At 43.2% G+C, this 23,479-nt stretch overlaps 1 protein-coding gene across 4 annotated transcripts in view; it reads right to left on the bottom strand.

The window, feature by feature from the left end:
- Positions 1 to 23,479, bottom strand: part of TDRD7 (tudor domain containing 7) — an 82,931-nt gene that overhangs the window by 6,092 nt on the left and 53,360 nt on the right. For 2 of the 4 annotated variants that reach the window (XM_013993678.2, XM_013993677.2), the window contains 9 exons: positions 20,645 to 20,831; positions 15,372 to 15,483; positions 13,039 to 13,241; positions 11,693 to 11,827; positions 9,891 to 9,977; positions 9,671 to 9,730; positions 6,394 to 6,528; positions 3,493 to 3,603; positions 1,128 to 1,630 (listed from right to left, as the gene is read on the bottom strand). In XM_013993678.2, coding sequence (XP_013849132.1) covers positions 1,128 to 1,630; positions 3,493 to 3,603; positions 6,394 to 6,528; positions 9,671 to 9,730; positions 9,891 to 9,977; positions 11,693 to 11,827; positions 13,039 to 13,241; positions 15,372 to 15,483; positions 20,645 to 20,831 — 1,533 coding nt within the window. The remainder of the gene's footprint in view (positions 1 to 1,127; positions 1,631 to 3,492; positions 3,604 to 6,393; positions 6,529 to 9,670; positions 9,731 to 9,890; positions 9,978 to 11,692; positions 11,828 to 13,038; positions 13,242 to 15,371; positions 15,484 to 20,644; positions 20,832 to 23,479) is intronic. The other 2 variants (XM_001924680.5, XM_021066290.1) reach the window with 1 other exon arrangement.

Here is a 23,479-nt window from a genome sequence, read left to right as displayed (position 1 = left end):
GGGGCAAACACGAGAAAGCAGACTGAATGCTAAACAAATGAAAGCAACTGTGATTCTCACTGTCCAAAGGCCAAAGAGCAGTGAAGCAGGCATTGCTGCACCTTATAAACAGCGGCACAAGTTCTTTAAGGAGCAACCGACTGCATACATCAAAAATCCTATATATATATATATATATATATATTTTTTTTTTCTTTTTGCTATTTTAGGGCCGCTCCCACGGCATATGGCAGTTCCCAGGCTAGGGGTCAAATAGGAGCTACAGCTGCTGGCCTACGCCACAGCCACGGCAACACCAGATCCAAGCTCTGTCTGCGACCTACACCACAGCTCACAGCTGAGCACGGCCAGGGATTGAACCTGCATCCTCATGGATCTTAGTAGGGTTCGTTAACTGCTGAGCCATGAAGAGAACTCCCCCAAATGCTATAATTTTTAAATAAGTGATTTCTTCTAGGAATCTATTCCATAAATGAATAATCATATATTTGAACAAAGATTTAAGTTCAACGTTATTTACAACAGCGAAAAATCTGGGAGGAAAAACTTACAAAAGGAAATCATAACTGAATGATTATTTCTCTGTATGATGGATTATTTCACCATTGAAAATTTCTATGAAGAATCCTTATCGCATGGAAAAGTGTTCACAGGATTATGTTAAGTTTAAAAGTAGGTATGAAATTATATGTAAGTAATATACCAACTATATAAATATGAATAGGAAAAAATCTAGAAGAAACACATAAGTATATTAGTTGGCTGACTTTGCTTTCTTACTTTTTTGTATTTTCTAAATTTTCTCCAATAAACATTTTATTTTTAAGATTTAAAAAGTCATTAAATGAAAAACATTCTTTTCCAAATAAAAAATAATCTTCTAATAGGAAAGCAGAAAAAAACACTTAAACCTTCACTTTAGGTATAATTAGGTTCTAACAGGAATAAAGTCACTAGATTTTCAGATAAACGACATTTTAAATATTAGAAAACTGCACCATTCATTAGTCTTGTTTCACATTTAAAATTCCCACTTGTGCAGCTCCAAGTTCCCCAGTAGAGATTCCTGGTATGATTCTACACACTTCTCTTAGGAGGAGAATAAAATGCTTTGTCCAAGGACCTACTTATTTTCCACTTTTGCAGCGTACACCTGGTCTTTCTCCACTGCCACGTGGCGCTCCTCAGACACACTGTAATACAGAATCATCTCTTCCATCAGAACTTCCAGCTTGTGTATCTCTTGCCATGGCTGGATGACAAAGTAGCCCGGGTGACAGGCCACGGGCACGTACACATCCATGTGTTCCCCTGGCTTGGACAAGTGCACCGGAGGGGGCAGTTCCTCCGTGGAGAAAGAGCTGATGTGGTCTACCACGGACTTTTTGAGGACATCCGAGAGGCTCTTTCTAAAATTCTCTCCAGTGTTGCCCAGAATGGGGGTGTTCGCCTTTTTGCTGTTGGGGGAGCCAGCTCCGCTGGACACGGCACTCAGAAACACATCCTTCTGATGCTTCCACAAGTCTGCATTTGTAATCTGGCGATTGATACTGCGGTGAGGATCGGGGAAGTTCTTGGGGGTAAATAAATAAATATGTGTGATCCCTCTGGTTTCCTCCACTTTTGTAACCTTTGGAAAACACACAAGGAAACCAAGTGAAGACATTCAAGTTCACGATGAATTCTGAGAGGCAGTTATAACATGACCTTTAAATATTAAAATAGTAATTTCCAAAAAAGCCACCTCAACTTGCTAAAAATCATTTTATTTAAGGCCAGGTGAATGATCTATCACAGTTGTACCAATGAATCAGCTCTTAGGTAAAGTCGTCTAGAAACCGGCAGCAAGCTCATGGAACTGAAAAATTTACCAACTTCTAAAAACTGAGACTACCTTTATGACTTGCTAGAGGTCATTATCACTGAGTGATTCTATATATCACAGTTACAGTTAAAACAAATTAATGACCAAAAAAAAAAATGAATGACAGGTTAAAACACTAAAAAGAATGGCATGATGAGTCCCCATGTGCTTGTCATCCAACTTCAAAGATAAAAAATAGTCACAACAGCACAGCGTCTCATAAATGTGCTGTTTAATGCTGATGTGCCCATGGACGAGGCAGGGAAGGAAAAAGCTTCGACTCTGACCATACCCTTCAGGCCCGCTGGTCCAAATGCTGTGTTTGGTCTTAATATCTGCTCTCCCCCCTCGCCCTTGCCCCAGTTACGAGAGGAGAAAGACCCTGGGAGAAAAAGAAAATGGCTCCACACAATAGGCCAGAACCATAGTCCCTGTTGTGCACCTTTTGACTACCTGGCCACATCCTCCTGTCAGAGCAGTGAGTGTCTGTATGGGAGCACCACACGCTGCTGTGCGTCCCAAAGGGCCGGGGGGACTGTTCATTCTCTCATCAGCTCCTCTGCTTTATCTTAGGAATAACAAAACACTTCTAGCCATATCTATCTTTTATCAAAGCGGGCTAGAAATGTAAGGCAGGAACACAGGCATGCAGACAAGGAGATACCACAAGGCAATCCTTCTGCAGTAATTGACACAAAAGCTTTTTTTCCCAGCAGAGGAATCTATGTAAAGTCATCCTTTGGAAGGCTAATGAAGTACTGACCCCTAATGCATTTTGATATTTATGGGAGAGAAACACCATTTCAAAAAAAAATAAACCACCAAAAAATATTTTGACGACTACCAAATACACTGGCTCGAGGAGCTGAAAATATAGCTGAGAAAACAATATTCATGAGGCACCTGAAGAATATAAAACGGTACATAATTAAGTGTGTGACTGTGCATGATAAACCCGAGAGGAGAACGAAGATAAGAACATAGGCGTGGGCTAGAATAATTGGGAGATCTGCATAAAGCTGTTTCTAGAGGACATTTCCTTTCATCAGTAAATGCTTATATAAAATAACACTATTCCCATCCGTTACAACAGAGGAATATCATACTTCATTTCTATTCTTGGAAATATGAGAGGTGTTTCTGAAATGAAGATGCAAGAGTGCGAAAAAATGGAACCCGCCAGTGACAGAAATAAAGCAGTTTAAATAAGTTTTAGGAAAAGAGACAGAAACCGAAATTATAAGCAATCGATTTCTAATCCATTTTACTTTAGGGAAAAAGAAAGATACACAGGACTTATTCAAATGGTCTTTAGAAACAGTTATCAAGAGATAGATGGCTCTCTGTTGGGGACTTACTTCCTTATCAGGAAGCAAAAAAGGAGCAAAGAACTATGTTACCTTATTAATAATCAAAAAATTATATAAAGGGTTTAAAAATAACATTGGAGATATATGACATATTCTTAAACAAAAATTAAACCATGAAATATCTTAACAGCTACACATGTAACCAATCTCCTGAGTACAATAAAAGCGAAAGCATGTACGATGGAATTCTTTCACCAAAACCAAATGAGTCCTTTTGGCCAACAGCTCTCTCTTACCAAGACCAACAAGATAGCTCACCTTAATGCTACAGTCTGAGCAATTCAAAACAGAATCTCTTAGCCAAAGCACAGCATCTGGTGTCCACATGCCAATAGACTGTGGAAGATCTGCTAAACAGCACTTTATAGCCTGAAAAGAAAACAGGATGGAAAAGTGAACACATCATCTTAAAATAGGTACTTATGAGTAACATCAATATTATTTTCCTACAAGTCAAACGTCGCCAAGATAGAAAGAAGCAAGAGCAGTGGTTAATAAGGATGAACATGGCTTTTGGGCTGGAGGGTCTGCTATGTTCCTGACTCTATTGGGATCACCATCATTGTCTTTCCTCCCATCCTGAGCCAGGGTTACACAAGGCACTCCCGAGTCCTTCTTGGCCCCCAGTGCTGCTGCGGGACAGGCCAGTGCTGTGATCTCATTTCATAGACGGTGAAACAGACTCAGAGATTCTAACCTCTGTAAGATCACAAAGTCATGAAGTCAGGACTGGGACTTAACAGTTAGGTCTTCTAAGCCCAACTTAAAAAAACAAAAACAAAGAGTCATTTGGATGAAATCTGACTCCTGTTGCAAAATCTCTGTGGAAGCTTCATTCTGCACTTCCTGAGCACCTTCTGGGTGCCAGGCAGCTGCACTCACCTTTTGGAGGAGGCAGTAATGGGATTAAGGGGGGTAAGAGAAACTGAAATCTGCCTCTATCTAAAGGTCTCATTTCCCCTGATGCTTTCTATGTCCCACCATCACTGCACAAGCTTCTGTAGAATGGCCACATCAGGGAGTAAAAGGTGACCCCAGGGACTCCCTTCAGCCTCATGGAAGCCTTTGAAGTGACGGGGGCAATTCTGTGAAGGAGATGAAACTTAACTTCCCGGATCCTGGATTCTTTTTTTCTTCTGAGCCCTATCCTCATCACACCCTGCCTTCAACCCTGGGGGGCTCCAAGTCTCCCTCTGTGCCCCCTAAATGAGGCGCCTTTCTGGCGGGGAGGAGGTCCCTTGGAGCAGAGAACAGACTTCAATTCTGCAGGTGCCAGGTGGGGGCAATGAGGGCGCGTGGGGGGTGGCCTGTGGGAGCAGGCTGTGCACTGAAGAGCAGGGCCCTGCAGAGGTGCATGCCACTCCCCATGTTCCCACAGAGCGCTGTCCCATAAAAGGGACTGCTCAAAAGAGTCAGATTTTCTAGGTTGTCAAGAAAAGCTGGAAGCAGACAACCAAATTCACATTTTAAAACCCTATAGAACTAAGGGCCCACACCCAATATTCATGGGTCAGCCTTGGGCAACAGATCATCTGTTTGCTACTCTGAACTTTTTGGGGAGACGTTGTTAGCCAGAGGCTGGGCCTAGCTGGCTTTAAAGGTTCCCCCAACTGCCCACCTATCAAATAACAAATCTAGATAAGATTAACAAAAAATTATAGTGGCTTTTACCAAGAAGGCACACACCTGTGTGACTTTCAGAGAGTCAGAAGCAGTGGGATGGATCCCCCTTCCCCTCCAGCCCAGGGAACTTTTTCTAGGTAAGGCTGGCCCCGGATGGAGGGTCTAACAAGGGTACAGAGGCCAGAGGTGTTATCAAGTGAAAGTAGTTAAAGGTCTAACAATTTTCAGCATCATGGCTGAGCAACAATAAGAGTAAATGTGATTCTGAAAACTGGCTTGAACTCAAGTTAAACAGCTTCTCTGTAATAGTCATTTTAGGAAAGGCAACAGTGACTGCAGTGAGAGAAATTATATAAGCCATGTTAATTACGGCCAAGTACTTTTTAGTCACTGAGTTTTGACGCAGTAAGATATCTTCTGGTAAATACAGGTCAAGGGGCCTTTTGAAATTACACAATGTTGAACAGTTTTATTTTCAAAGCATGACAGATTTCTGTACAAAACCCTCAACTTCTCCTAAAGTAGGAAATAGTTCTTAATTTTAATTAATTCAAAATAATTCAAACCTTTATCATCTGAATTTTTATCAATAGAGGAAGGATAGACAGAAGTTAATCTTGTCACTAAAATCTATGGGGAAAAGGTCATATAAGAGAATGATTAAATATATATCCAAAGGACCTACTGTATAGCACAGGGAACTCTATTCAATACTCTATAAAAACCTAAGTGGGAAAAGAATCTGAAAAAAAGGATATATGTGTATGTGTAACTGAATCACTTTGCTGTATATCTGAAACTAACACAACATTGTAAATCAACTATACTCCAATATAAAATAAAATTTAAAAAAGAAAATAATTAAATATAAGCATATGTCTGAAGAGTACAGTTACCTAATAAAACTAAGAACTATGGAAGTAAATATTTATATACAATACCCTGAAACTGTGTAGAAGTCAGCATTGGCATCTAATTATTAAAATGGAACCTCTAACTGGACAACATGGCCTAATGACTCAACATTCTTACACGCAAACATTTATCAAACGATATTCTGTAAGTCTGGCTAGTCTTCTTGTCTACGCAAAATCTTGTGTCTGAAAACTAGTGAGCCACTCGACATCTGGATCAGTTCCAATTTTGTTACAACCTCAATCCCTTATCAAAAACTGAGAGGGCATGGGAATTCCCGTCGTGGCTCAGTGGCTAACGAATCCGACTAGGAACCATGAGCTTGTGGGTTTGATCCCTGGCATCGCTCAGCGGGTTAAGGATCCAGCATTGCCGTAAGTTGTGGTGTAGGTCACAGACGCAGCTCGGATCTGGCATTGCTGTGGCTCTGGGGTAGGCTGGTAGCTGCAGCTTCACTTCGATCCCTAGCCTGGGAACCTCCATATGTCACATGTGTGGCCCTAAAAAGACAAAACAAAAAACAAACCAAAACCCCAAAAAACCTGAGAGGGCATCTTACAATGTGATTATCAACATATCCGAATCTCTTCTGGCCAACCCCCTAGGCTTGTAATACGGTACCTGAGGTGGTATTGCAATCATTTCGTGGAGAAACCGAGGGGGAATCTCTCTGAGCTCGGACACTTTTACAGACGTCACAGTGCCAGAGTCCAAAAACTGAACATCAAGAGCCCGGCTGCTGTGAACATTCGTGATCTACAATGAGACAAGTGTTGGCTAATTTATTAGCAGATCCAAAAGGCTAAATGCTTCTGTGCAATTACATTTTGTACAGCTCTAAACTGCATATAAAAATCAGTAAAGACTATCAGTGCTGATTAAATTTTCTCTTACTTTGAAATGTACTCATTTACCAAATAGGTATTCTGTTATAGGAGATTGATTTCAACATCTTGCTGTTAATTCATAAATACAATAATAATCACTTTGTTCTCAATTTTAGGATACTACTGATGATTATAAAACAACTTGATACATCATTACATACTGCTGATTATTAGTCTGTTCTCTAGAATATTAAAATGGCAGAAAAAAACTGTTATCTTAGTAATGAGAAATAGCATAATTCAGAGACAGAATTTTACTCGTTGTAGGTAAATACTACATATTTTAAAAACATAATATATTTTGCTGTTCTATAAGCTTAGAAAGCCCAATGATACTTTGTATCATTTGTCTTAACTGAAAAACTGAACCTTGGAAAGTTGTAATTCAAAAATGGGAAAATTATATACTGAATCAAAGCAAGAATTACCTACCTGTGGTCAAACAGCAACATCACAATATAAGATGCTGGATGCGCATTTAAATGCCTACAACTTTCCCTGATAAGCCACTGTGATATTTGCTGCCATTAACTATTTACATTGGCCAAACAGAGCCCCACTGGGATGGTTATCTGAGCTGAGATTTCAGGCCTCCAACTATACTAACTGCTACCTTAAGAGTGGTGGTGACTGGAGTTCCCATTGTGGCTCAGCAGAAACGAAACTGACTGGCATCCATGAGGACGCAGGTTCGATCCCTGGCCTTGATCGGTGGGTTAAGGATCCGGCCTGCCCTGAGCTGAGGTGTAGGTCGCAGATGCAGCTCATATCTGGTGTTGCTGTGGCTGTGGTCTAGGCCGGCAGCTGTAGCTCCGATTCGATCCCTAGCCTGGGAACCTCCATGTGCCATGGGTGCAGCCCTAAAAAGACAAAACCAATAATAATAAAAATAATTAATACAAGAGAGTGGTGGTGCCTTAGATGCTGTCTACAAAGACAGGGTCTTTGTGGCGTGTGGGCGGAAGTCAAGTGGCAGTGACCGAGCAGTGACTGGAAAAGGATGCAGAGTGAACGCAGACCATTTCTACTGGGAAACGGGAAGAGTAAGGGCCACTGCACCGAATAAAGTTGGCCGGACCTATGGAATATGTTCAGAATGTACAGGCATTAAATACATTTTAGACAAATCATCATGTCAAGAATAAATACATCATTTACACACAGGATCTGCCCTTCATTAATCATCTTTCCTTCCTTAACTTTCTATGCATTACTAAGAGAATGAACATTTTTGCTACCTCAAAAGTAGATAATACACAATTTGATAATAATAAAAAATAATACTAGGTATTAATCTAAAGTATTTGAACACACACTGGGAAGGTATTTTTGCCAAAAAGGCATAATGTGATTCTACATATCAAGAAAGCCAAGTGGAAAGAGACTCAACAGAACACTGCTACTCCTCAAAAACTGCACACTACGAAGACTGAGCAAGTGCCAGGCTAGAAGAGACATGACAACTAAATACGGCTTAGGATCCTGGACCAGAAAAGGGATATTTGGAGGACAACCTGGGAAATGTCAGTATTCTGCAGACTAGTTAATAATATTGTACCAATGTTAATTTCCTGATTTTGATAATGATTACACAAGATGTTAACAGCTGGAGGGAGTTCCCCTGTGGCACAGCGGGTTAAAGATCAGGTGTGGTCACTGCAGCTGCTCAGGTTGCTGCTGTGGCGCAGGTTCAGTCCCTGGCTTGGGAACTTCCACATGCCACTTGATTATGAATTATGAATACTTTCTCTCCAAAATACATAACACACACACATACAATTTGCATACAATCCTGGGGGATGGGTCCAGGCACCCCCTTAAGTAGAGGTCTTTCCGCCTAGGTTAAGAACTAAAGAAAGACAGGGGAAAAGATCAAGCTCAGATGCGCAGTTTTAGTAACTGGGCAAACTAGATAAGAAAGGAGAGGAGAGGGGAGGGAAGGGGAGAGGAGAGGAGGGTAGGGGAGGGAGGGAGAAAGAGAGAGGGAGGAAGGGAAAGGGAGAGCGGGAGGGAGGGGGAAAGAAGGGAGGAAGAAGAGGAGGAAGAAGAAAGAACAGCAACCACAAAAATCCAAAACCCACCTTTGAAAACCATAGAGAAATATATGATAAAATATAACACACTTCCCTTCACATTCGTCATTGAGCTTGCAAGAAAATAAAACAAATATTTGGCACTGGAAGTAGAGGAGTATGTGAAGGCTGAAAGCCCAGCCATCCTGGGCAGGGGGAGGGAGGACAGGAGACTCCCCCCAGGAAGTCGGCACTTGCAACTGGCTACACCCTCTAGGAGGGGTGACTTCAGAGAGTAATTAGGCAACATCTTGCGAAGCCAGAGATACGCACACTCTATACCCAGAAATTCCATTCCTACACACGCATCCTGGGAGATATGCACAGGAAGGTTCACGGCAGCGCTGTTTATAACCAAAAATTCAACATAATCTAAATATCCATTGTCAGGAGGAGGGAGTGATAATGCTGGCATAGTCACCCACTGTTCCTTCATGCAGCAGGGACAACATTACATCACAAACATAATGAATGCAAAAGTACGTTTCAGAAGAATCAATACATTTTACGATCGAGGCAAATTTTTAAAACATTTATTTATACTTTACTCACCTTTTTACTAAAATATATATATTCATTTCTACATTTTCATTATCTCTATATTAAAATACACAGATCGTAAAAATGTATACCTATAGACATACACACAGTAAAAGTATGAAGCAAAGAATAGAAATGAGAAACACCAGATTCTGCTGGTATCTCCCCCAGGGGTGGGAGTGAAAGGATGGGGCTGCAGACAGGGAGCTTCAACCATATTGGTCTTTTTTTTTTTTTTTTTTTGTCTTTTTAGGGCCACACCTGCAGCATATGGAAGTTGCCAGGCTATGGGTTGAATCGGAGCAGCAGCTGTGAGCCTACACCACAGCCCCAGCAACTTGGGATCCTACTTGCATCTGTGACCTACCACTGCAGCTTGTGGCAACGCCGGATCCTTACCTGCTGAGTGAGGCCACGGACAGAACCCACATCCTCATGGAGACCAGCTGGGTTTGTAACCTGCTGAGCCACAAGAGGAACTCCCGGTCATGTTTTCGTTCTTAAATTGCTGATGAGTACATGGATGCTTACTCCATTTTTTAAAAACCTTGTTTGTAAGTCAGAAATATTTCATCATACGTTTAAAAAAAAAAAAAAAAAGTCAAGGGGCTGATTTTACCTCTACTCGTAACCATTTTCCTTTGCAATGGAAGAGGCAGATTTTCCCACAGAAGGGTAATGAAACGAAGTACTCGGAGGTCATGTGCTGCAAAACAGAAATGCAGGGCACCTTCATTACTCTCAGCAAAGAGCACGTTGCTCCACAGGAGAAAAACACCGGCTGCTGCACCCGAGCAGGACCAGACTTCCTGTGGGGCGGGAGGAGGCGGTGTGGACACACAGCAGCAGCCTCCTAATGCGAGCGGGGTTCAGGGGGGCTTCTGCCTTGTGTCTCGTTTGCTGGTGGCCGTCATCTACTCTCCTTCCCGGCACATGGCGTATAAATCGGCCCCATTAAAATGTCTACAGATGTTAGCGTGGAGGTCAGTATGATTCACCCAGGATCTGGCGCCGTCAGTTAAACACCAAGAGGGAGGATGAATCTGGTAAAAAGGACAGCCTGGAAGAAATGACGAGGCTGCTGCGTCAGCTGTTGCCTCCTCTATTCGTCTTTTCACGTTCAGATTCAAAGATAAGATTTTAATTCCAAAACAAAACAGTGGTTATCAACACCAATCTGGAGATGAGTGCCAGGGAAGTGTCTCCATCCTCCCCTTCCGCTGGAGCTTGGAGCCGGGGACCTGCCATCGCCCCCTTCCTTCAGGGTAAATGTTTCGACTTTCCCCAAAGGCAATGATTCTCTCCACTGGGTTCCCAGGGTACTAGGAACCATCTCGAGTGCCTTTCACCATGCAGAAAAGCACGTGCATGTAGACCGGTAACTAGAGTCGGCCTCCCTGGGGGTCTCAGATTTCTCCAAGATAAATTAGCAAATCAAGCTTAAGGAATGGCCTTGAGATACATCAAAGACATCGTAACAGAGAAAGAGGTACAGCTATAGATTATTCCAGGCTGTAGTCTGAATACAAGTGTAATCCAGTTCAGCAAATATTTTGGAATATCTACTCTATGTAAGATACCAGATGAAGTACTACAGTACCTAAATGAATTAGGTACTTACCAGAACCTGGAAAGGCTCAGTCTCTGCCCTCAAGAAGCCCACACTCTGGCAAAGAAAACAAACATCCAAAGAACTAAAACAATGGACTGTGTACAAGTGCCAGGAGGCACTTCCAGGGTGAGGGGGTCAGGGTGGAAGTGGCACCAGAGTTTAGTCACTTGGAAACCACAGCATGTTCTGGATAGTTGACTAGCATGTCCTAAGGGAAATAAGGAAATCCTTTTATGACCTTAGGACAAAACCTCTACAGATCCTGATTCAGAAGAGAATACAGGATTAAAGGGTCAAAAAAAGATTAGGAATAAATGTAAACTGCAGAACCACATTTGCCAAGGTGCACGTTCTCTCAGGGACCAAAGAGCTTGGGGAGTGAGGGATGCTCACAAGTTTTATTCTCAGGCAGAGGAGCCAGCGGGTTCGAGCAGGCCGAGTCACAGCAGACGCACCACAGGATCAGCCGCTGCACCTTGTCAACAACCAACCTACGGGTGCTGAGCACTGACCTGCGCCAGGCCCTGAGCTAAGCAGCCTTGTCACTAGTCCTCCTGACATCCCTGTGGGTACTCACTACTGTTATCCTCCTTTTACCACGCAGAAACCAGTAGGGGGGTTTTGGTTTGTTGGTTTTTAAACTCTGAAGTCTGGATTTGCTGTATTTTAGATTTTCGATTTGCTACCTTAAAGTATTTTAGGTTTTAGTTACCTTTAAGTATTCAAAGGTTACACAAGCATACAATGTAGTGACCCCTCTTGTGTGCAACGTTACAACTCATTTCAGAGGCAGACGCCCTGGGCCGTACCTTGCAATGGAAGTAGTCCTCTATCTTATGCAGAAGGTCGTTGAGCTTGCTGAGACCCTTACAAGGCACCTGACAGTAGAGTGTGCCGTCCGAGCAGATGTTGGTCACTCGGACATTTGTGTACATGGCATCCACCTGGAACAAAGGACACACAGGGATGCCTGAGAACAGAGGGCAGCTCCCTCCTACCTAAGCTCATTCAAAGTCTCTGCATTTTACAATCTTGTAAGCAAGGTGGAGGAAAGAGAGAGTAACATGTATGACATAAATATGAAAAACGAGCTTGGATACCTCTTTCCAAATGAAGTATCTGGTACTGTTTGTGTCAGGCACAGAGCAGACATTTGGCATACCTTATATTATTACCACTTTCTACTGTCTGAAAGGCTAAGAATATCTTTACCTCTGGCTCATTATCTCTTCCCCATTAATTCAGAAAAAAGAATTATTACGTATCTCTGCAGCATTAACAGAAATGAAAATTAAAAAGAACTTTCACAAAGTCAATCCCATTATCGGTTTACTCTCTGCCCTGTGTCCACAGGCCACATGGATTTTAATAACTTTTAAAAATTACAATCACAGTCGAGGTTTAATTTTAGCCATGTGCAGACAAATCATAATACAAAAGCAATTCATTTTGTTCTGATTAACAAAACAAATCTTCCCCAATGTTGCTATGAAGGCTTTAAAATGACCATCCTTAACATGTCATCCTACTCTTTAGAGTGGCCGCTCTATAATTCAAAGGCGTCCTTCCTTGCAGACATCTATGTTCTTCACAATTTAAAAATGTGAAAGTTGGCGTGCCTATCGTGGCACAGTGGAAACAAATGCAACTAGGAACCATGAGGTTGCAGGTTCGATCCCTGGCCTCGCTCAGTGGGTTAAGGATCTGGCATTGCCGTGAGCTGTGGTGTAGGCCGCAGGTGCTGCTTGGATCTGATGTTGCTGTGGCTGTGGCTGAGGCCGACAGCTACAGCTCCAATTCAACCCCTAGCCTGGGAACCTCCAGATGTTGCTAAAGTTGGCAATTTAATGAACATCCTGACGGAACTAATCTTCCCTTCTTTTGAACTATCCTCCCATATTATCTTTGCAAAGTAATTTCATATAAACGTAGTATGTTCATTGTAGAAACTGGAAAATGAAACAAAAACCCAATTCATAATAATTACCATTTATGTTTCGGCATTTCCCTACCTTTTAGCTCCCCCCTTCCTTTTAATCTCAATACATATGTAATCTGTCTCTATCTAGTATGACCCTAAGATGGACAGCATTTTTTCCTGCTGAATTTCTTTCCTATGACATGTGTGAACCGACAACAGTGGTAGCAGTGGTACCTGAAGGTGAACTTCCAGTGATTTGTCACATATAGCCTTTAAGCAGGTGGCATTGATGTTGATGTCATCTTCTCCTGAGGTATCATACAGAACAACGAGTGGAATATCAGCTTTTTCAAGTATTTCCACTGCAAAGATCTTTCCACAAGTTAGAGATTCGACCACCTTCACTAAATCAGGATCATCACTTAGAACTTCCAACCCTGAAAAATAGTGAATATTCAAATTTCCACTTAATTAGAAGAATTAGTTTAAGATGCACAGATTGATTGTGCTTGTTTTGGCTACTTAGTACAATTAGGAAGTCTCAACAACATTCTTATATATTATAGGGAACCTCTGTTTTATAATCTTCTTTATATTATCCACCCTAAGGTGTAAAAATATTTTTTCATAATGTGAATGCCCTTTTGAATGATTACATGAATGATGAAAACAAGAAGAAAAACTGACAATCTGAATTTCTACCTTAGGAGAAACAGCCTTCACTTTAAGTACAAATACACGAGTTCCCATCGTAGCTCAGAGGAAACAAATCTGACCAGCATCCATGAGGACGTAGGTTCGATCCCAGGCCTCGCTCAGTGGGTTAAGGATCTGGTGTTGCTGTGGCTGTGGCATAGGCTGGAGGCTACAGCTCTGATTAGACCCTTAGCCTGGGAACCTCCATATGCTGTGGATGCAGCTCTAAGAAGATAAAAAATAAATACATGAATAAATAAATAAAAACAAATACTTAAAAAGACTAATAAGTAATCAATCATGTCTGCTAGTCATGTATTTGAGTTATTCCTAAGACTATACCTTTGTTTTTTTCATTCTCTAATTAAATATACACAATTATTTCTTTCAAGAACATGTGTTTATTGAAAATTTAAACAACCTCCACCTTCTTTCTTTCTTTTTAAGTACACCATGATGGCCCTGAGGATACCAAAGAACTTTCTGGTTTACTGAAGAAAGATTAAATACTGTTTAACACAATGTGGGTATTAGGTGAACTTAATCATAGTCTAATTATTCTTTAAATGCTTGGAAAATTGTAATTTCATATACCATATATATGATTACTCTAAGCCACCAGGGAGCTCTTTTTTTTTTTTTTGGTAATTGAATTTTAAAATTACTTGTGATTTGGGAGTTCCTTTGTGGTACAGCGGGTTAAGGATCTAGCACTGTCACTGCAGCAGCTCAGGTTGCTTCTGTGGTACAGGTTCGATCCCTGGCTCGGGACCTTCTACATGTCATGGACATGCTCCCCCCCCCCCAAAAAAGAAAAAAGACAAATGAATAAATAAAATGACTTGAGGTTTATCTCACAGCCAGAGCCAAAGTTGGCTCTTCTGACATGAAGACTTAACCCTGCTGGGAAGGAGGTATTTCTTCACAGACACAATTTTCATGAAAACAATTTTGATCTTTTTCTGAATTCAGCTCAGGCTCTCCTGGCGTGATGCTCACACAGTGCAGTATCTTTCCTCATCATTAACGTGGCCACTATGTGTCCCTCCACACTTTCAGATTAACCCTTCAAGTCGCTCACACACATGCATTTCTCTACACTTCCTAGAAAAGAATGTTGATACATGACAGTGTCAGAGACCGCACAGGACCCACAGCCGGACTCGCACTTGGGTGCACATGGGGTGTTCCTCGGTAATAAGCAGCACCCCGAGAGTCCATCTCACTGGGAAAGAAGCTGGGAGCCACTTCACAACAGGTTGAAGATGATTTGAACGGATCCAAACCCATGATGCAGGGCCTCTAGAGGCTGTTACTAGGGCAACAACAACAAAACCCTCTAAACTATCCAAAAGACATTTTTACCATAAAATTAAATATGCTATAAATGTTACACATAATGTAACAAAAATAATAAAACCATTATAACATTTTTATAATGATCACATCTTACAGTGAGAACATGAAATGTTAATTTATGGGAGTTCTTGTCGTGGCTCAGAGGAAACGAATCTGACTAGCATCCATGAGGATGCAGGTTTGATCCCTGGCCTCGCTCAGTGGGTTAAAGATGCAGCATTGCTGTGACATATGGTGTAGGTTGCAGATGCGGCTCAGATCTAGTGTTGCTGTGGCTGTGGTGTAGGCCGGCGGCTGCAGCTCCGATTAGACCCCTAGTCTGGGAACCTCCATATGCCATGGGCATGGCCCTAAAAAGACAACAAACAAACAAACACCCCATGAATTTATTTATACCTTTCAAGAAATAGCACGTTTTGAAACTTTGAGATACTTAGCACATTTTAACCACTCCAAAGTACAATGGTAACATGCATCAAAATGGAGAGCACTTTAAAACAAGTTCCTTTTACCTGCCAGCTTACACTTGGTAGCCTGGAATGAGAGTGAACAGAACTTCGGGTTTAATTTGTATGCTTTGCTCTTTTCCACAGTCTCACTAAAACCATAGTCAACATAGCATACCTAAAGACAACAGAAACAACATTTAGGTTCAAATAAAATTTTTTATCCTCACTTAAAAAAAAAATCACTTGATGCATTTAACTGGCTTCATTTTATTCTGTAGTCAACATGTGAAGTTGCACCACTGCCTGGAAAAAGCCAGGGGAGGTGCCCCTGACTTAGCCTAGAAGAGGAAGGCTGGGCTGGGGCCTGGGAAGCCCGGGTGCCTGACTCCCAGGCCCTGCTCCTCTGCTGCACCTCTGCCAGCCGGAAGAGGAAGGAAGCCTGCTGATCCCGATGCCCTGCGCTGCCAGCTTCTCTGCAGCACCTGTGTGGGCTACCAGCCCTGACTGCCCCGCCCAGTCCTTAATATCACAATGCCTGCATCGCCTTATTCTTTCTTGATTTATACACTTCCACTAAGGCTCTGCTTCCTTAGGCAGCAATGTCTGCTTCTAGAGGAAGCATTGCACTGGTGGTATTCATCAGAGTCCAAATTCCTAATTGTGACAGTCTGCTCTCAGCCATTAGGCTTCCCAAGACGCTTTCTGTCAATGACAACAATGATGTTGTGGCTGGACACACAGTGACGTTGTGGCTGGAATTCTACACTGTAAAAGTAGATACTTCTGGGTTTTTCCAGGGCTAGGAAGCTGGCTTCGGCTTTCATCAAGGGCAGCAAAAGGTTCCAAGTCTCCTGGACAGAGTTTTGTGTTTGCAGAAAACCTGCCTGGCACTTCCTCACCACCAGCAGAGATTGCTGAGAGCCAGGATATTACATTCAGTGTATTAATAAAAATTTCAGTTGAAAAGGACGATATAACCAAAGCTTTTTTCTTTTTGGAGAAAAAGAAAATCTAGAAACAGTAAGCTGTGGTTTAGAATGACAACTAGGAACCTGAGGCAAAGTGATGAAAACTTAGTACGCTTCTCTAACACAAACCAGAGATGATTATTACAGAAAACAGGTCAACAAAAAGGCAGGGCAAAGAAATACCAAGTAACACAGAATTTTATTTCTGCAGTAAAATAAAGTCTACAGCTTCTGAGTACCCAGATTATGGTACTATGTATACAGAACAAAAATTCTCCCCATCAGAGAATCTAAGGAAGGAAAGAGAGAGAGACTAAGGCCCTTCCCTGACCACCTGATAACTGGGTCTGTGGGGCAAAGGATTCCCTCTTAGAGCCTGTACCTTGACACAGTGCTCCCTGGGGCCTCAACCCCCTGCAGGGACCCCTTGCTGCAGCCAGCTGCTTCTCCAGTCCTAAATTAGCACCTGCTCTTCCTTCCCAAAGGCCCTGGGATTCACGCAGCTTTTGTTTCCTTTAATAGCTATCACCACCTACAACTTGGATCCTGCTCTTCCTAGGCCTAAAATGGAGACATCGTGGTCTGAGAATAGGACAGAACATATGAAAGCATGATTCCTGGGCAAATCAGAAGGTATTCCGAGCACCAGGAGTCTAAAGAATGACGGCTCTCCGTTCTTCAAAGGGTTTCCGTAATGTCTGGAGCTTGTTTTCGTTCCTTTCTTTCTTCTTTTGAATCATGAGGCCATGTATTGGTATGGCAGCTGCAGTTCATAAAACATTTGGCCATGGGTTATCCAGCTGGACTCTCGCCACCCTCTGCCCTGGCTCAGGACCCTGGCACTGGGCCCCAGTCCATTCCTGGCTCTCTGGCCCCCTCAAGTGGCCAAAGGTCTCAAAGTGCTGCCTGAGTAATGACCAGGAATAAGCCCTGTATGTAATAACCCCTGGTATGTGGGCCTGGGCCAGGCCAAACTGGCACAACCTGAGGGGGTGACCTCATGTTCCCGTTTCTCGTAGTCACCAAGATCTGCGGAAAGCAAGGAGGGCATTAGAACTTGCTGTCAGGCGTAGTAAAATTCAAGAGAAACAAGACTTACAAAGCAGCTGGGTGGTCTCCAGATAAAGGAAGGGTAAAATTCCCCTGTCTGGTCCATGGGAATATGGGGAACGAGATCAGGCCTGGGTTGCTACAATGCCTGCTGTCGTAAGAACTAACCACCACACTGCCCCTTTCATTCCTAACAGCAGCCCACAGCTCTCGGCAGCAATGACACAGCCATCACTTCCTTTACGAGGCACTTTCCTGTTCTGGCTTTGTGACACTGTGCTCTTGCTTTTCCTCTTTTTTTTTTTTTTTTTTTTTGGCCTTTCTTAAAGCCCTCTTTGCTCCTCTCATGGCCACCATCTAAATGCTAAAGTGTTTCAGAGCCTGGTTCTGGGTCCCCTTCTCTGCTCTATGGGTGAGTCTTCCTCCAGGTGGTCTGACCTAGTCCCATGGCTGCAAGCAGCACCTACATGCGGATGCTCTCCTAACCCCATCTCTCTCCCATCCTGACCTCTCCCTGAGCCTCCCTTGAGGCTCGTCCATGTGAAATCTGATAGCCATTCTCAAATCTACCAAGTCCTACAAAATTTTTTTTTACTTTTTTAATGATTTTTACTTTTTTTCCAGTATAGCTGGTTTCCAGTGTTCTGTCAGTTTTCTACTGTTAGAGCAAGGTGACCCAGTCACACATACATATGTACATTCTTTTTTCTCACATTATCATGCTCCATCATAAGTGACCAGATATAGTTCCCGGTGCTACACAGCAAAAAAATTTTTTGAATTAAAGTATAGTTGATTTACAATGTTGTTACCAATTCTGCTGTACAGCAAAGTGACTCAATCATTCTTTTTTTTAACATTATTTTCTATCAGGGTCTATCCCAGGAGATTGGATATAGTTCCCTGTGCTACTCCGTAAGATCCTACAAAATTCTTTCTTTTTTTTTTTTTTTTTTTGTCTTTTGTCCTTTTAGGGCCGCCCTAGTGGCATATGGAGTTTCCCAGGCTAGGGGTCTAATCAGAGCTGTAGTTGCTGGCCTACACCACAGCCACAGCAATGCCGGATCCTTAAACCACTGAGCAAGGCCAGGGATCAAACCCACAACCTCATGGTTCCTAGTTGGATTCATTTCCACTGCACCACAGTGGGAACTCCAGATCTTACAGAATTCTTGATTCTCCTATATGTTGGTTCTTCTCCCTGACTTCAAGATTTCAATAGATGGCACTACTATCTACCCAGTTGCTCAAGTTCCAAATACAGTAGCTATCCTGACTCTTCTCTTTCCTTTCCTTCCACATTCAATGATTGGTGTCTTGTCAGTTCTACCTCCAAATATATCCTGAATCTGACCTAGTACTTCTGTCTTCACTACTGACACCCTAACTCAGGTTACAAGTGGCGGGCTATTCCAACAGCCAACTAACTGGCCTTTCTTTCCTTCTCTGTCCTACTCCAATACACGCCCCTCCCAGGCATGGGAACAATCTTTGATGCATGGAAACCAGATCACATCTTCCTGCTTATCCCATCCATCACAGTTATTTCTATCACAGAACCCTGGTTACTTCCTTCGCTGCATTTAAGGGGTCTTGTTTGTTTATTATATACTGGTTAATCGTCTTTAACTAATGTATAAGCTTCTTGAAAACAAAGACTTGTCTGTCTTGTCTCCTTCCCTGGGACAGAGAAAAAAAAATCAATGAAAACTGTATCAAGCAGATACTGGCATGATTACAGTGTCTAAATTTATAGGTAAGGAATCAGAGAGGATAAATAACTTTCCCAAGGCCGCAGAGGTAGAAGCGGCAGAGCGGGGACTCAAACTCAGATCTATGGGACTCTAGAGCCTAAACTCCCAAAATAGAAAGAAGGAAGGAAGGTCCAGGTGATTTCTGCCCTTACAGAGCTCACACTGGGAGCCACCCTTGTGGAGTATTTGCAGTACTTATTGTAAACACCGTTGTACTGTGAACACGTCACTAGGGTTTGTGTATGGTTCTTCTTTTCATAAGCAATCCCTGTGCCATCCAATAGCTTAAGTTCTGTTGAACCTCCCAAGGGCAGAGAAATGGTCAGGAAATAGAAGCTTATGTAAGAATGTTTGGGGTGGTTGTCAGGTTTCTCACTGAGCACAAAGCAGTGATCGGGCCACAGTGACTGGGGTCCTGATCATCCAGACTTCCCGTCCCCTGCAGGGCTAAGGGTTCTGGGATGTGCTGACCCTGCCGGCAAAACTTAGGCAGCACTGTGCCTTGGAGAGGGAGTCCTAGTTCTGGGTCTCTGAGCCGAGGGAAAGAGGAGGCAATGCGGCAGAGGCTGATCACCAGGCATGTGGCCAGGTCTGGCATGCTGGAGCCTGAGATGGAAGGGAATGGTGAAAGACCCTTCCGACCTTTGCAAGATGACCATGAGGGCAAGATCCTGGGGCCCGGCCCACATCTTTCTTGGGGTTCTCCTTGGCCGGCTGCAGAAGAGGGGAGAGAAGAATGACTTCTCTGATCTGTACTGTTTCCGTCACTGCAAAGGACTGACCTTGATCGCCTTTATATAATACATGTATAGCCATTCACACATCTCCAATGGCTGGTAGGAAGAAAATGATACTTGGAGAGAGAAAAGATACTGCAGTGGAACAGTACTGTCAAGTTTAACATACAAACCGAAAAGAAGAAGCTACTTTTATCACATGGATAATGACCATAGATGGGGGAAAATAAATGTCAACTCGGAATGTCTCTAAAGCCCTTGATACTGTGTTTCATACTGAACGTGGAATCGTGCAATAGTCAATGTTTGTTAACGGTCTGAAAACAAGGAATTACCATACTTTGCTGGGTTAAAAATAGGAAATATAGATTGAGAAATCACTTTGGTGATCACTTCTGGCAACATTTCACAATGTTAAAGGTTCTCTTGTTCTATAACCCACATGGAAGGAAAGTTCACACGTGCACAGATTAAATGTACAGATATATGACCAAAAAACCCAAAAACCAAAACCCAAAGTACTGACCTTGATAAGAAGCCCACAGAGCTCTGATCAGTATTCATTTTATAGCCTAGTGTAATGGGAATGGAAGCTTTTTCCTGATGACATCATGGGTTATGGTATTTCAATGGAAACGATTTTTTTTTTCTTTTTTAAACTAAAACTCTAAGGTAATATAACCACCAGTGACTTAAAAGCTGACAGGGATAATCTTTTGCAGACACTATCTTTTCAACTTCGGGGGAACACTACCGTGAGCAAGGATACACTATGGAAAGCAACATTTTCACGTGAAAAAGAATGTGCTTGTCTTCATTTTGCTTGCCTTTATTTTGTTCTCTTCTGTTGAGATGATCTGGGCCCGTAACCAGGCATCTTCCTCAGCATTTACAGCCAGCAACTGGCCAACATGCACCGTCTGGACCGGAGTGACTTTCGTGTTCTTACTGTAAAACTCCTTCATTTCATCTTCCATTAATTCCTGAGCAGCCGAATAGTCTTTGCCCACATACCTGAATTAAAGGAAGAGAATACAAATGAAGCAACCTGGAAGAAGGAAACCTAGAGGAATTCATGCAAGACTGCTCTGTTTCTCTGCTGTCATCTTTGGTTCCAGGCTCAGGCTTTCATCAAACAGAGAGCAGAACATGGATTCAGTAAACATTTATATCTTGAAAAAGGAAACTGCAATATTGTGGAGCTCATAAAACAGGGCCAAGGTCCAACATACCACATGACCGAGCAAATGCTCAACAACAACCCAGAGAACGAGAGGGCCTAAGAGTGAGCAGACAGGGAGTCCTGGGGGAGGACCGGGTGGAGAGAAGGCTCGGGATGGAAGGGGAGGAAGCGGAGAGGAGGACGCCAAGGGAGGCCAGAGGAGCAAGTGTCAACCTCAGGCCTTGACTCACGCCGCTGGAGATCTCTGCAGTTTACTGAGAAGAGAAACCAGGTGATAGTTCTGTCCTAAGGCTGGGTCGAAACAAGTCTCAAGCTCTGGAAATGGATGAAATTCTACTAGACAGAAACAGGCTCTTAAATATAATCAACACAACCACGTGACAGCCTGTCCCTCCAATTTACTAAATAAATTACAACAAAATGCTGAGTTCTTTTTTTTTTTTTTTTTTTTTGGTCTTTTTCCCTTTTCCTAGAGCCGCTTCCCACAACATATGGTGGTTCCCAGGCTATAGGTCTAATCGGAGCTGTAGCCACCGGCCTACACCAGAGCCACAGCAACGCGGGATCCGAGCTGCATCTGCAACCTACACCACAGGTCATGGCAACGCCCGATCCTTAGCCCACTGAGCAAGGCCAGTGATTGAACCCGCAACCTCATGGTTCCTAGTCGGATTCATTAACCACTGTGCCACGACAGGAACTCCCAAAATGCTGAGTTCTGATACTCTTTGAAGAGATGACATGTTCTAGATAAATGTCTCTTAAGTTGTATGCTTTTTAAGAATTATTTTTCAGGATCTTCTTCGATCCCCTTCTACAACTTTCTGCTGTTGACATTTGCAATCACCTTCTCCTGATTCATACTATCAGAACATATCGTTTTTCTTTCTGCTACAAACATGCTGTGGTTTCCTTGACCTTTAGTCCTCAGAGACAGTTCCAACAAAGCCCTCCTTCCAGGATGGAGAACCTGGCAAACCAAGTCTGGCTCCAGACTTGGGATGGAGCCATGGGATGAAGGCTTTGGAGTTTGAAGGCTGTGCTGTAATAGCACCAGAATCCCCCAGCCTGGGAGATGCCAAGACAACATTGTTCTAGCTTCTACTCAAGGCCCGAGAGGTCCCATGTAGCTTTAAGAAACGATTCCTTTAGGAATGTTTTCCTGTATTCTTGGTAACTATCAGTATGGCAGAAGACACCACAGTCAACCCATTTGTTACTAGAGGAAAAGAAGCTTTTAAAAGTCCTACATGAAATGGAAATAATGCCTCTTCCAGGGGAGGGCAATGGCTATTTTAAAACCAAATATGACATGCATATTATTCACTCCAGAAATGGCTTGTAAAAGCTTTGTCATACCCTGTCATTCAAGCTTATTGCACTTTAAAAATATTAAGGTGCTGCCTGGAATAAAGCTGCACTCTTGGCTCTGGCGTCTCCGAGCAGACATGCAGCTCTGCCTGAGTGCCCATTTTCCTGGGACCTGGACTCTCATGGGGCCTCCTTGCAGCACTGCTATGTCCTGGGAGCTCCAGCAGTGGAGGCCCAGGCTGTCACCTGTGGTTTGGTAATCTGCCCGGCATGGGCTCCTGCCAGGGAGGACGAAGGTGGTGAGAAGCAGCATGGGATCTGCAGGCGGCGTGCGCTCTCTGCAGCCACCAGCAGAGAAGACTGGCTGGCTACGGGCCTTGGGTGCGGTAGGGTGGTAACGTTACAGCTGGTAGGACAGTGGGCAGTGGCAAGAATTAGGTCATACACTGTCCCCAAGTTACCTGAGCAAGGGAACAAAGAATGATATGTGGACCCATTTAGGTATGCCACAAATACGAAGTTTTACAAAATTAATTTTTGAGAACAGAGACAAGAGTTTCCCATACTCGATCTGACGGTTCTGCCACAGCACCTGTCCGGAACTTTTATGAGTCATAAGCCTACTGGTTTCCAGAGTCTACTGTCTGCCCGGGAAAAGACCAAGGTGTACAACAGGGCTCAGCCCAGCAGGGATATGCTAAGTTTTCAGGGTGGTGGGGGGACACCAACGACCTAGAGTCAACCTAACGGCAGATATTAGCCATCATGCTTGCGGGCTGCCATGCCTGCTGACCATGTAGAATCTGACTCTGGGATTTACACTGAAAAAAGGGATCGAGATAATCTGAGGATCCTGACCTAATCATCCTGGGATAGATCAGAAACCCTACCCGCCATCGAAGTCCTGGAACTGATGTGGATTCCTGCCAACCCCTGGGAGGAACGGAAGAAACCACAGGACCGATCCAGTCCAGTGCTGGGGGCCTGATCTGTGAAAGTGGCACCAAGGACTACCGGTGACAGATACTAAAGGATCCTGCCAAGGAGGGCTTTCGGCTTTCTCGAATACCTCAAATGGTAAAAGCAAGCAGTGTGCTCCTCAACACCCTTTCTCCGCCTCAATTTATCAGTGAACCCCAGTGGGAACCCCAACCCTCAGCAAGCTGTT

The sequence above is a fragment of the Sus scrofa genome, chromosome 1 (genome assembly GCF_000003025.6).
Source record: "Sus scrofa isolate TJ Tabasco breed Duroc chromosome 1, Sscrofa11.1, whole genome shotgun sequence".
Classification (NCBI taxonomy): domain Eukaryota; kingdom Metazoa; phylum Chordata; class Mammalia; order Artiodactyla; family Suidae; genus Sus; species Sus scrofa.
Note: the sequence above shows the minus strand (reverse complement) of the source record. Positions and strands in the feature narration are given on the sequence as shown.